Here is a 14,287-nt window from a genome sequence, read left to right as displayed (position 1 = left end):
TTTACTAATAAATAAGCTATTTTTTTTCTCATTAAATATAGTGTTTTACACATAAGTGTTTGCTGTGTATGTGTGCATGTAAACAAAAACTTCACACAACCTTTTGGTAAACTAAGTAGAACAAAATTATTGTATTACAAACATAATTTCTTTAAGATTATTAGTATTATCATATCATAATGCCTGTACGACATAATGGCAGCGTTAACTATTAGCAGTTTAAGACCATTGTTCTTAAATGCTCTGCTAAAAACATTTCTGGGTTTTTCCACTCAATTCAAAGAACAGGTTTGCATCAGCAGCAAGGGGAGGTAATTTACAGCAACAGAGATATCCCTTGTTTGCACTGTATGCAAGAGATCTACTGATGTAACTTACAGGCCATTTTAAATACTTGATTTACTAGTAAATCTGTCTGCAAATTTCATCAAGGTTCTTATTTGTATTCCTGGTTGAGTATTGCAGCCCTCTCTTTCTGGGGTAAGGGAAATAACCTAAACGTTCTGGTAAGTGCTACGGAGTGCTGGAAAGGGTGGGTAAGGAGAGGGATGGTTTATCATGCCTTCATAGCCTAACAACAAAATGAAAACTAGTCCTCTTAATTTGTGAAGTCCAAGGTTTTCCTTCTGCTGTGAATTTCAAATTATGCGTAAGTGTACCTGTAGTGTCCTTCTAAAGGAAAGCCAGACCATTTTAGCAGTAAAAGCATTAGGAAGGCTCCATCCCACTAAAAAACTGAAGTGTGTGGAATGTAGCATTTTAAGTGGGGAAGTGGGAAGAAATTTTCTGAACTTTTTCATTGCAGGAATTAACACATGAGGGTGTTTTAATTTTGCAGTTTAAGAGTAAACTAAATTATTTTTGTACAAGGGGAAAAATGTTCTGGAATTAAGAGCTGGTTTTGAGTTATATTTTGGAGCAGTAATTTATAGGGCTGTATTTACGTCACGAACAAGGAAATACTCTGGTTGGAAATGGCATTTTCAAAAACGGTGTCGCAGTTGTTACTGTTTAGCACAATTAAGTACTTGAATTTAGTTTTAACTGTCTGTCCTCAGCAGTTTGCTCCTTGAGGTTGTCATCCTTATTGCAGGTATTTATCGCGTGTTTCGTGGTGAACTTCAGATGGTTTTGTACTAATCGGGTATTCTCAGGAGGTAAAGATAAACCCATGGCAATGTGAGACACAGATTGCTTCTCATGGACCCTGAGCCAATTCAAAATTTTGACAGTTCATACTCATTCAGTCCAGTAACTTCTTAAAATAAATAGAGAAATGGTTGTACTGATAACAGAAATCTGTAGATTATTTCTGAGTAATAGCCATGTTTGCTGCTTTGCACAAAACAAAATGTTTACGTTTTGACACGAGATCTTACTGTCAGGAGACATGATCTTAATATAAACAAAGTATGCACTTTTTTGTTCATAATACTTAGTTTTCCCTTTATTTTGCTAGGATGTTCTGATGAGTCTGGCCAAAGCTGTTGCAAACGCTGCTGCCATGTTAGTGCTGAAGGCCAAGAATGTAGCGCAAGTAGCTGAGGATGCAGTGCTGCAGAACAGGGTCATCGCTGCCGCTACACAGTGCGCACTCTCCACTTCCCAGCTTGTGGCTTGTGCGAAGGTGAGGCTAGAAGTGTTCCTGAGGTGGCAAGGCATTGTCTCGTGTGTACGCTGCTGTGTATTTCCAACCGTCTCGGACAATATACTGCATTAATGTCATAGTTCTAGACTTACATAATGTCAAAGTTGTTGTTTAATAAATTGTCACCCATAAAAGCGGCAATCAGGAGCCCAGAGGATGTGAGGTGTTGCTGTAATCCCCAGAGAAGATTCTACAGATAACAAAGACTATCTGATGAATTACTAATATTCATAAAATAAAGAAGTAAAACATATTAGTTCAAGAAGCACAGTGTACCTGGGGACCTGTGCAAGTTTTCTAATAAAGCCTAGAATTAGGATGGGTTCATCTAATATAAACCTAAATAATTAAAAGTTGATGTTCTTGCTGAATATAAGATCAAATTGGTGTTCATTGATTTTAAATGTATTTCCTCTAATTTACAGTAGCCCAGTTGTATTAATAGATCCATTGTTTTTGGCCAAGTACTGGTTTTCAGTCTAAGCAAATGACAAAGGAATTGAGATCAGACCTCAAATTCTGAAGTTTGCAATTGAACCATTACATCTTCTGCAGCCTTTTTTGTCTTAAAAATGAATAAATAAAGCACTCGTTTAATTTTTAAAATTAAAGAGTTTGCATTTCCTACTTGGATGCTGCTTTTGAAGTCTGCAGTGTCATCTTTTGCAGAGAAATGGATATTCAACTGTTGTGAAATATCCAGAAGGTTTATATTAAAATTAATTGCTGATATTGTGTATGAAATTTTCAGTATTTTCTACTTTGTTTTGCTGGCTGCAACGGCTTTTTGTAATGCATATGTATGCCTTCTCATTATTTAGACTTGATGTTCTTACTGCCTGTGAATTTGTTCACTATGGCATAAGACACCCAGTGGCATACTGTTTTCCTCATAAGATATGCACAGCTCTCCAGATATGCCTGAACAAAATGGGGGATGAACGAAATGGTGGTGGTTTCTGATCTGTAGATTTTATTACTGTAGTTTATTACTTGTCCTGTGGCTTTGGAAGTAGAATGTTGTTCGGCTTCTGCCAAGCACTACTTTTGTTTAAACAAACAAACGAGGCTGATAATAAGAAGGCTTTACAAGACCAATTCCAATTAAGATTTAGTTTCATATGGAATTCCAGGGTACAGAGGTGTGCCAATGGAGGTAGTTACCCTGGAGGAGTTTGGCCCATGCTTGCCCTCCAAAACTACTGTCTAGTGTTTGCTCAGTTCAGCAGCTGCTGAAGGAGCGTGAAACAAGATGGAAGCCTCCATTCTCAAAATCTAAATTTGGGTTAAATCAACAATATGCAGAGCCCAGATTCCTAATCTAGATGTTCTGAAGCTATCTATTTAAATACTCACTTTCAGGGTTTTCTGTTTAGGGACAACAGATAAGTTAAAGGTTAGAAACGAATGTGGTAGATATTTACCTTATTAGTAGTTAGGAAACTTGCAAATAAGCCTTTTCTGAATGCTTTGTGTCCTTTCCCCATGCAGGTGGTGAGTCCCACCATCAGCTCTCCAGTGTGTCAGGAACAGCTGATTGAGGCAGGGAAGCTGGTAGACCGTTCAGTGGAGAACTGTGTGAGGGCCTGCCAGGCTGCCACAGATGACACTGAGTTACTGAAGCAGGTCAGCGCAGCTGCCAGCATTGTCAGCCAAGCCCTGAATGACCTCCTGCAGCACGTCCGCCAGTTTGCCAGCCGGGGAGAGCCCATTGGACGCTATGACCAGGCTACGGATACCATCATGTGTGTCACAGAGAGTATTTTCAGTTCCATGGGAGATGCTGGTAAGCTTCTCTAATGGACAGTAGCTTTCTGTGATTCAGAGATGTGCGCATTTCGAATAACGCAAGTAAAAAAACCTTTTCCGAAATGTTCTGTGCTTCTAGGCTAGCGGTGTTGTAACAGGTAGTCATTCCACCCATAGTATTAAATTAGCAAAATACGCATAACTGTGCGCTAGACAGAATGAATATTCTGTGAAAACTATCAATGTCATGCAAAAGGATCGTTGTAGTATTTTGTCTGGTTTCTGGCACTGCTTCGTTTCACAGAATTATGTAGTAATTTCTTATTTCCAGCTATGGAGACAGCTACCTGAGCGAATGCTTCCCTGGGATTGATTTATTATGTTAAGATTTTGTTGTAGGTTTTGAAACTTATTTCTGCTTTTTCCTATGACATTTCTAAAATGTGCAGCTTCTAGAATTAGTCAAATCTTGAGATGCTTAACATTTAACTGATCCAATATGAAAATTTAGTAAAGAACAAGTAAATTACTTAGAATGGTGAAATTTCAATAGGTATAAATGTTGTGAAGTAGGACACTGTGAAGGGGCAGTATCAACTTGAAATCAAGACAATTCATAGAAAGTTTAAAATGGGGTCCATTTTTAAAAGCAGTTATGGTGAATAGTATAGTGTTGGTGTTTTCTTCTGTGTTACATAAACGTAAGGCAAGGAAAGTAAATATTTCAGTCACAGTTGTACAGTTGATATGAACAAACTAATATTTTTTGTAGAGTCATCTTCATTGTTACATTTAAGAGGTAAAGCTTTCAGATGTTTCTTTTTTTAAGGAACTGTCATTTCAGCCGTGCAGCAGTTCTCTAGAGGAATATGTGGAGGGGAGTAATAAGTGAAATTCTCAGTGTATTCTGACCCTAGAATTCTCTTTGTGAGAAATCTGAGTGATTAGGTTTTTTTAAAAGATGCATAGGAATGTTTGCTAAACCACTCTCAATCTTGCAATTGAAAGTGGTGGAAAAAGTTTTGTAATGCTCTGTAGCTATCCTAAGGAATTGACTTACTGTAGCTGTGCACAAGAAAGCATCTCCAGTTTTATGTTTAGCTGTCACTTATCGTTCAGCTTCTGTGCAGAAGGATGCAGTAAAAGAAATTATCTTGGATAGCATTTGTTTTCTGTTCACGGTCAAATATCTTGTTGTGCATTCAGATTCCTGTCGCTGTTTTCAACATATCATTGCACTTTTGCGCTCGCAATTTTAACAGCAACAAGGCTCTGGCTTGTGGCAGCTGTATTATAGCCCAAGCAGGTTATTCTTTCTGTTTGAAATACTATAAGAAAATTTTAATTTTTTTGCCTATGCCTGATCAAAGGAGCCTAGTAAGAAAGTATTTAATTCTGAAGCCCACAAGTCACTTCTACGTATGAGAAAAATGCTGCTTTGGTTTTTGTTCCCATGATTCTTTTAAGAGCATTTGGAAAGAATAAGATCTTAGACCCAAGCATGTCTTGCTTGTTTGGATAACCTAAAGAAAGCCAAAGGCTTTATGGGTTCAAGTGTATGTTTTAGTGACCAAAGGAATTTGCTCTAGAAAGGGCACTTCAGAAGCATTGCTGTTTCATCTCTGTGCTTCACCGTGACCAGAACATGACTCCAGTATGTTAAATATACACCTTATTTTTGGCCAAAATCGCCTAATTGGTGCTGAGTCTCTTCTGGCAGAGTTCTTAGTTTATATTAGACAGAAGATCTTTCCCAAAGGTAGAATAGGTGAAAGAGGTGTAGTTTTTATTAGAGGAGTGAAATCTCAGCTGTAACTTGACATCTTCACTGAGCCAGGAGGTTCCCTGAACTGTATATACAAAATTACTTTAAAGTAATGATTTTTTTTTATTTTTGTCTTGCTGTGGAGAATGCAAATACCGCTTTTTTGCTTCATCTCCTCTGTAGCACTTTCCTTTATGTTGCAATCAAAGATTTTGTTTATGAAGCTTCTAAGTTTTGAACTATTTGTGTATCATTTTCAAGTTAAAAGAATACTTCAGCATTTGTAACTTTATTCTCATTCTGTTGAGATGACTTTTGAAGCTGAAACTAAAATGCAGAGAGAAGGAAAGTAAAAATATACTTATATACCACAGGTGAGATGGTACGGCAGGCCAGGGTACTGGCTCAAGCCACTTCTGATCTTGTCAATGCCATGAGGTCGGATGCTGAAGCAGAAATCGACATGGACAACTCCAAGAAGCTTCTGGCTGCCGCAAAGCTCCTGGCAGATTCTACAGCCCGCATGGTTGAAGCTGCAAAGGTACCAGGAAAATAAACTAACTATCAGCTTAAAGTTGTATGGTTATACAAAAAGAAGAGGTGGTGTGTGGGCTATTACAGATAGGGTCTCACTGATAGCAGAGATGATTTTTCTTACCTTGTAAATGTTCTGTATTCAATGACTTATCCTAGGTACGTTCAGAAAAAAAAGCGTTTATTAGTTACCTGGTTTTTTTTTTTTTGTTTTAAAAACTGTTTGCACTGCTTTGACTCAAGCCATTTCGGGCAGTTAACACCAGCCATAACCACTGTGATGCAAAGTCTTGTACCAGTCTAACCAGTGCAAATGGAACAACAGACCCATAGCAATCTCTTGCAGATATCTCTAACAAAAGCCATTAATAAAGCAACTTTGCCTCTGTGTTAGAAACAGCTTCCTCCACCTGGGGAGTCCTGCCTATATTGTTCCCCCCCACCTTGTTCTCACAAGAGAGACAAATATCTAACCCCGTGCTAGAAATCTATTAAATCTACTAGGGAGGAGTATGTTATTTGAATTGTTTCCCAGATCCTGCACTGAAATGACTTTTTACAGATCAGGGCTAGCCATTCTGCTAGGGCTCTGGAAGCATATCACAGAATCATAGACTCACAGAATGGTTGGGGTGGGAAGGGACCTTCAAAGCCCATCCAGTCCAACCCCCCTGCAAGGAGCAGGGACATCTCCAACCAGATCAGGCTGCTCAGAGCCCCGTCCAACCTGGCCTTGACTTTCCGGTGCTTTCTCAGACTTCAAATGGAGAAAACCTACTGTGTTACATCTCAGAGTTTGGACTGCAGTTACTGAAAAGCAGATTGAATTGGGAATTTTAAAACTGGTTGGTTTGGGGTTGTGTTTTTTTTTTTTTATCAAAACCTACATTCATATAATCAATGTACATTATTACGGACCATAGTGTAAGCAGTTTACAAAGGCTTTTTTCCCAAGCACCTAAAGTGGTGTATGGTGCAGTTAACTCCCTTCCTTATAGTACCTAGCATATACAGCAACAGCCTTGCACTAGCAATAGATTTTCTGCTTCCAAGTCTTGTAACGTTTAAATGTTCTTCTAACTTCAGTTAAGATAATATAGGGAAAGTAAAGGCTGATGTAGCAGACACTGTCTGGAACTAAAGCCTCGATATTCATCTACGTTTTCTCCAGGAACTTCTACCGAGGCTCATGGTTTTTGCTCTGAAATTTTCTGCAGGGAGCTGCAGCCAATCCTGAAAATGAGGATCAACAGCAGCGCCTGAGAGAAGCAGCAGAGGGACTGCGGGTTGCTACAAATGCTGCTGCACAAAATGCCATTAAGAAGAAAATTGTCAACAGATTAGAGGTTGGAAACTACATACTGTTGAATTTTCATTTTACTCCATTTTGATAACTGTTATCTGTAGATAATTTCGAGGAAGTAGAAATGCATATTTCAGGAAGAGTGCTAAGCATAGGATGATAGCACTGTAAACTCGGTTCCAGACTACAAGGCTTGGAATTAGAGGTGCCAGCATATGATACCATAATCCTCAGGGAACTGAGCAACTTGTGTCACTGATGCAGTAAGCTAGTGTAAGAATTTGACTCAGGAGGCGTTTGGTGGTGGCTTAGTCATAAAATTAGAACAGCTGAAGTTTCAAACAACTGAGCTGAAACTACCTCATTACCATTTTGATTTATCTTTATGATCTGTCATTTACACACAATATTTTTTGGTGGTTTTACTAGTGTATTTGCTAGAGTTTCATGTAAATTTCCATACAAAGATATGTTGAATTGCACCATATCCAATTAAACTGGTAAGTTATTCAGAGAATCAAAGAAGAAGAAATGATAATGAAAAGATACCTCATAGCTGGTAGCACAGCCAAGGGGGAGAAAGGCAATTTACTGTGCACGAAGGATAAAGTATCTCTGGAGTTTTTCTTGTAGGCGAGGTTTGATCTTCCTATTCTCAGCTAAAATGTAGAAAAATAGATTAAAAAAAGAAGCCTTTCATAATTCTTAGTTTCCAGCTGTGGTTTTACAGTAGTCTGATTCAAATGCAACAAGATTAGACAAACAAGGAGATCTACACAGGTAACCGTGTTTCAGAAGTGCATTTAAATTACTATACCTGGCTAGAAGCAAAAACTGGAAGTATTTCAGGAAATAAAGGCTAATGTCTCCATTTTCTAACTGCATGCAAGAAAACTTTATAGAAAGGACTTTTTTGTTTTGCTGTGATAATATACACTGCCTTACAAAGGAGTGAAATGTGTGATGATGAGAATGAACTTCATGCTTGGTTGTATTTAGCGAGCCAATTAAAGGAAATTATTATGCAACATGTTGGAATACCTTGGATAAATTGTTGGATTTAAAGTTTTTTAATAGGGAGAGGTTGATGATAAGGCTCTTATATACTTGAAGAAGGTCTTCTCATTGCTTTTAGACTCAGTAGGAGCAGTATTTTGTACCTCTGCATCATTTTAGTTATCTTTGCTTTTGCCCTAGAGCAATCTCAGTGGTAGTTGGCTCCCTCGAGTCTTTGGTCAGAGGAGTTAATATAGCAGTGTGAAGCACTGTATGTACTTTGCCTGTTTTCTCTGGCCTTCTTTGTAAGGAGCTAACTGATTAGACCATTTCTGCCCTCTGCAGTGGACTTATGGTTTTATTGCAACCTAAGCTGTGAAGGAGTAAGAGCTTAGAATCCTTCTACATCCACCTTTATTGGCAAGTTAGAGATGGAAAACAGTGTTCATCTCATTTTCATCTTGAGAGAAGAGCAATCATGAGTTACCTGAAGGCAAATCACATTAATCAAGGGATATAATGTATTAATCCGTCCCAGCTGTTACTATCAAAGTTACCTATAATGTATATTACATCCTCTGAATTACTCAGACTTTTACCACTGATTTAACTCTCTTTCTTTTTCTTCAAAGATTGCAGCCAAACAAGCTGCAGCTGCTGCTACCCAGACTATTGCAGCTTCTCAGAATGCAGCTGTTTCCAATAAGAACACAGCAGCCCACCAGCAACTTGTGCAGAGCTGTAAGGTAAACATATCACAACCCACTGACAGACAACTCGAATTCTGCTTTATGGAGAACCGAGGATTACCTTCTATAATAATACTATTGCAACCTTAAAAGAAGATTTAAAAAAAAAAAAACAAACCAACAACACACGAATTCATCTATGAATTCTGGAGAGCCCTCATTATTGTGTTATCCATAGTTTCTATGCTTTACTTTATGGAGAGCTTTGAAAAGCTAAGCTACTGTAAACGCTATGTAGTACTTGCCTGTTACAAATACTCCTGCACACACCTTACTGAAAGTATGGACAGGCTCATATACCTCAGCATGTATCTCTTTAGTAACAACCAATTCACCTGAAACAAGTGCTTTAAGTAGAAGTGTTGCTGCAGATCAGTCAGTGGTACTGTGTATGCAGAGCTATGCTAGAAGCACTGTGCAGAGGGGCTTGGTTGCTCAGATTTGGACACTGGCAAGGAGTCTTGGCCATGCATTCAGCGCATGAGTGTGCTCTTCAGAAGGCTGTTGAGTGATACATGCGGTGAAATGGGACTGAGAGCTGCTATGGAATAAAGGTAGCTTTTGAATTTTCCAGAACAAAGGATGAAGTAGCAATAGTGATTTATACTGTAATGGGGTTAAACTCTTATTTAATGTGTGGGTTATATAATTGAGTATGTAACTAACAGCACTGATCCTGCTGTTCTGATGTTCAGCCTACAAGCAACTGCGGCCTTAAATGTCACTGTGTAAAATAGGTTATAGACATTACTATGGGGTTAACATGCTTCCTAACTTGAAGTTAAAGCTGCCAAGACCACAGATTTCAAGGTATGCCTGAAGTCATTGTTATAGTTCCAAGCTAGAATTTAGAGTCTGGTGAGAAGCTGTTCTCTTTTGTGTTTAAGCTACATTTGGCAGCTTAATTTCTAGCTCTGACTAATGTTGCTTCAGGGTTTTTAAAGAAATTGCATTTAAACAAAAAATGTGAAAAGACAATAGAATACAAAAGGGTTTTCTTCTAGATGTAAGAGCAGTTATGTGGGGAACGAGAACGAAACTATTAAAGAAGGCATCATTAAAAGCCACATTAACATTCAGCAATTATTTCTTGTCACGGTGGTATTCCGAAAAAATGTTGGCATTAAATAAGGTATCTCAAGTACATCTCAAGATTGTGTTTTAGGCAGCTGCTATTTCAGTATAAATTAAAAACAAAAAAAAAAGCTGAATCACTGTGGTGTTCACAGTTCATTCTAATTTTATCTTTATGATGATTTAATTAGATAGCAGAGATCATCTGATACCTACTTTGGGGGGAAGGGGGAAACTAGTATTGCACTGCTGAAGTGAGAGTTACTTTGAAATGGATGGACAAGGAGCATGAATCTGGGCAGTCCAGGAATAAAGTTTTATCAATACACACTTCAGAATGCTCCAGCCTTACTATAAACAAATTCTTTGAAGGCACAAGAGTCTTGTACCTGTGAATACTACAGGTTGTCTTTAAATCATAGAATCTTAGAATGGTTAGGGTTGGAAGGACCTTCAAAGGTCATCTAGTCCAATCTCTCTGCAAGGAGCAGGGACATCCCTGACTAGATCAGGTTGCTCAGAGCCCCGGCCAACCGGTCATTGAATGTTTCCAGGGATGGGGCACCCACCTCCTCTCTGGGCAACCTGTTCCAGTGTTGTACAACCCTCATTGTAAAAAATTTTGCCCCAACCCACGTGCAGGACCTTGCACTTGGCCTGGTTGAACTTCATGAGGTTGGCATGGGCCCACCTCTCCAGCCTGTCAAGGTCCCTCTGGATGGCATCCCTCCCCTCCAGCGTGTAGACAGCACCACACAGCTTGGTGTCATTGGTGAACTTGCTGAGGGTGCACTCGATCCCACTGTCCATGTTGCTGACAAAGATGTTGAACAGGGCCAGGCCCAAAAGTGAGTGGAGAGAGGGCTTGCTTTAGTGTCAGAGGGTTTGGAGTTCTTATTTATCTACGAAAAGCATCTCCCTTTGTTTATTGTAGAACGTTGCAGACCACATTCCTCAGTTGGTGCAGGGTGTAAGAGGAAGTCAAGCTCAGGCAGAAGACCTCAGTGCCCAGCTTGCCCTAATAAATTCCAGCCAAAACTTCCTTCAGGTAAAGTGAATCAATCGCTACAGTAAATTCCATCAGAGCAAAAAGCATTTTTTAGTGCTGTGTGTTTTTATTTGTGATAAATAATCTGTAAACTGTTAAGAACCATGTAAATAAGTTCATCACTGACTGCAGGCCATTGTTAAGGAGAATTTAATTCCTCAGTTCAGATGGCTGATGTATGTTGAATCTGTGGAGATAGAAAACTGCCAAAATTGGGGATAAAAGTAACCAGAAAACTGAAGTGTATGGAGAAGAAACATTCGTTGCTGTGGCACTTGCCTTCTGGGAAAGAATTTAAAGAACAAGGCGGAGAGAAATCAGCCTGTTTCTAGGCAGAGGTCTGAATATGTGAGATGTGGTTGTAATGTTTCTTAGTAAAGTTAGTTTTGCAACAACAAGCTCCAGAATTCTTCATAAGTAAAAGAGAGTATTACCATGGGTTTTTTTAGATATTAGTGAAGTGTTGAACAAACCACAAAATTTGACTCTGTGCTTCTTCCAAAACATCTTAAAAAATAGATAAAATATTGAGCATTGGTAACAAGAGTATTGGCTTTATTGTTGTTATTACAAGAAACAAAGAGAAGAAACCAATTATCCATGTAATGACGTGATCATTACTTGGTACCAGTTAGTCCTGCCTTAAACGTGGAATGGAAATGGACCCTTTCATTACTTGCTGTTAGCAGGTTCTTTGTGGTCCTGTGTAGGCAGAGGTATTGCAAACAATGCTCTCGCTCTGCTTCGGTTTTTTGCTGTATTATTCCCTCTGGAGTAACTAAAATGATCCACCTCCTCTCTGGCCGTATGTGTGTACTACGGTGCTGGTAAGAATCAGCAAAGTATTGTAATTGTATTAGCAGCAAACCCTGTGAAGAGTCATTGCTTGAATTGCAGTTTTCAGCTTATAGAATTTTGCCAGAATTAAATATTTAGAAACACTGAAACAAAATTGCCATCTGTGCCACCTGGACTTGAATGTGCTACATGGATGCTGAATGGCAAAACTGCACATTTAAATATTTTTAAGTAGTCTGCGTGAGTACTCAAAGGCCTCAGGCAGGCATTGGTACCAGTGAAGTAGTCGTTGTACCAGTAGAGCACAAATGTGTCCTGCTGCAGAGGACGTTGCAGTGTGGAATTGTGAGGAGGTGCAGCATATGAATAAAAGGCTGGGATCTAGAAGGTGCATGGTTAAGGAGCAGGGAAGCACATGAAATGGTCGTTACAGAATATCTAGAAACCTCATGAGTGTGTGAATGGAGGAGGCGGTTTGTTTATTGAACCCTAAGCTTGCTTTAAAGAAAATGAGCTAGTAAAACTTATGCACTGCTCTTCTTTGAACAGCCTGGAAGTAAAATGGTGGCATCTGCTAAAGCTGCAGTCCCCACCGTGACTGATCAAGCTGCAGCAATGCAACTAAGTCAGTGTGCGAAGAATCTTGCTACCAGCTTAGCTGAGCTGCGGACTGCCTCTCAGAAGGTAGGTAAATGCTAGTTTTAATCAGCTAAAGCAAGACGGCTTGGATGGTGGTCACAGGCTTGCTCCTGCCTGGCCCACTGTTGTCTCCCCCAAGGGAATGGCTCACGCTCAGGCAGTGTTCACTTCCCAGTGTTGCTTCTTCTGCCGTTTGCTCAGACTCCCAGCTGGCTTCTGTGTCATAATAGAAAGCTGGGGGAGAAGTGGCAAGAAAACTGAAAAGTTTGTGCTGCCCTTTACATACCAGAAAACCAGGAGGAGGGTACACACAGGGCAGCACATCAAAGCTCTGAGCTGCTGTTACAGCTGAAGGAGAGCAGGGAGAGGGGAGCAGATCTCATGTACCTGCCAAGCTGGGGAGAATCCAGATACAGCACTGCTGTGGTCAGTGTTGTGATTGTGAACTGGAGCTATCATCTCTAAAATTCAGGGAATGAACACACAGGCTATGTGTGTTTTGTGCACACATTTCTAAACTATTTATGAGTTCAAAAAAAATAAGTTATCAGTGGAAAATCTGCTTTTTTTTGTGTGGACACTGAGGCCCAAAAACAGGATTGTAGCACACAGGTGGCTACACCTGACCTAACATGAAAATTTCCAGTTCAGGTACTGATGATTGTGGGCTGCCCCATCAGAGCATTCAGTGTGACATCAGTTGCAATGCGTAGTTAGGTTGTTTGTCAAAGGTGAAGTCCAGGCTGCAGCAGTTATTTTCTCAGTACCTGGACTGCCCAGTGTGATGGTGTGTGTACGCAAGCATCTCGTTCCCCTGGTGGCTTTTAGCAGTGTGTTATTCTATTCACAAGCTAAGAATATTGTGCAGGAGTTTGGAATTTAGGATGTGTAACACTTAGAGTGCCCACAACAGCCTCTAAAGTCATGAGACCAATAATTTGGGAGGGGGAGATCATATCTGGAGCATTTACTATTTCTGTACAGCTGCGAACAGTGACATTGTTCTGATTTCTGAATAGGCTCATGAAGCATGTGGCCCAATGGAAATTGATTCTGCTTTGAATACAGTCCAGACACTCAAAAACGAACTGCAAGATGCGAAGATGGCAGCTGTGGATGGACAGTTAAAACCTCTCCCAGGAGAAACTGTAATTGTAGAAGGATGTTCTTCGTTTAAAAACAAACAAATGAAGTTAGCTGTTAAAAATTTTAAGTATTAGAGGCAAAACAAGTCTTGAGGCTTTGGATAATGATGATACTGATAGGATTTTGCACTAATTCTCTTAAAAAGTATGTATTCTTACTACACCTGAAGCATGTTCTGCAGTCGAATTACTCTGTAGGACTGTAGGGCCTCCTTCTTTATTGTACAAATTACAGCAGCAATGTTTTGGTCTGTTCTTGTCAAGAATAATTTCTTTTCAGTAGTGACAAAGATGAGAATTCAATAGTTCTGAAACTGTCAGTCCTGGTAGGCTTAGAAAGTGCTTTATTTGGAAAAAAAAAAAACAACCCTTCTTGGAAGAAAGTATTGATTTCCACTGCTAATTACAAAATAGTTTTATACTTCATATTATCTAATATGTTAATTTACTTCACCCTGGACAGGGAAAGCATGCTAATCACGTTTAAGAGAAACTATATGTGTGTTTGGTAGCTGAGGTAAAAGCTTGGGTTTTGTGGAGTGAGGAATTTTTTAATATTGTTTAAAAAACAACTCTGTTTTAGTTGAACTTAAGCAAAGAATTTTTTCCTTTGCAATTTTTCACAGCTTGAGAAATGTGCTCAGGACCTGGGAAGTACATCCAAAGCGGTCGGTTCGTCAATGGCCCAGTTGTTAACTTGTGCTGCGCAAGGCAATGAGCACTACACAGGTAGAGTTTTACTCATAACGGCTCTGCGAAAGCTCTGCTTTCTCTAAAATACTTGATAGAAGATTTTCTTATCATAGACTACTTAAAACAAGGCATTGCCTTTTTTCTTT

The 14,287-nt window shown here is 39.4% G+C and overlaps 1 protein-coding gene across 1 annotated transcript in view; it reads left to right on the top strand.

Moving 5' to 3' along the window:
- TLN2 (talin 2) overlaps positions 1-14,287 on the top strand; it is a 184,594-nt gene that overhangs the window by 104,664 nt on the left and 65,643 nt on the right. Inside the window, exons 19-27 of the mRNA XM_086756871.1 lie at positions 1,460-1,627; positions 3,140-3,434; positions 5,537-5,703; positions 6,914-7,042; positions 8,628-8,741; positions 10,753-10,866; positions 12,214-12,348; positions 13,323-13,451; positions 14,075-14,177. Coding sequence (XP_086612997.1) covers positions 1,460-1,627; positions 3,140-3,434; positions 5,537-5,703; positions 6,914-7,042; positions 8,628-8,741; positions 10,753-10,866; positions 12,214-12,348; positions 13,323-13,451; positions 14,075-14,177 — 1,354 coding nt within the window. The remainder of the gene's footprint in view (positions 1-1,459; positions 1,628-3,139; positions 3,435-5,536; positions 5,704-6,913; positions 7,043-8,627; positions 8,742-10,752; positions 10,867-12,213; positions 12,349-13,322; positions 13,452-14,074; positions 14,178-14,287) is intronic.

Source organism: Chlamydotis macqueenii, chromosome 12 (assembly GCF_036417535.1).
Source record: "Chlamydotis macqueenii isolate bChlMac1 chromosome 12, bChlMac1.mat, whole genome shotgun sequence".
In the NCBI taxonomy this organism is placed as follows: Eukaryota; Metazoa; Chordata; class Aves; order Otidiformes; family Otididae; genus Chlamydotis; species Chlamydotis macqueenii.
The sequence above is the reverse complement of the archived record's forward strand: the minus strand, read 5'-3'. Positions and strand labels throughout refer to the sequence as shown.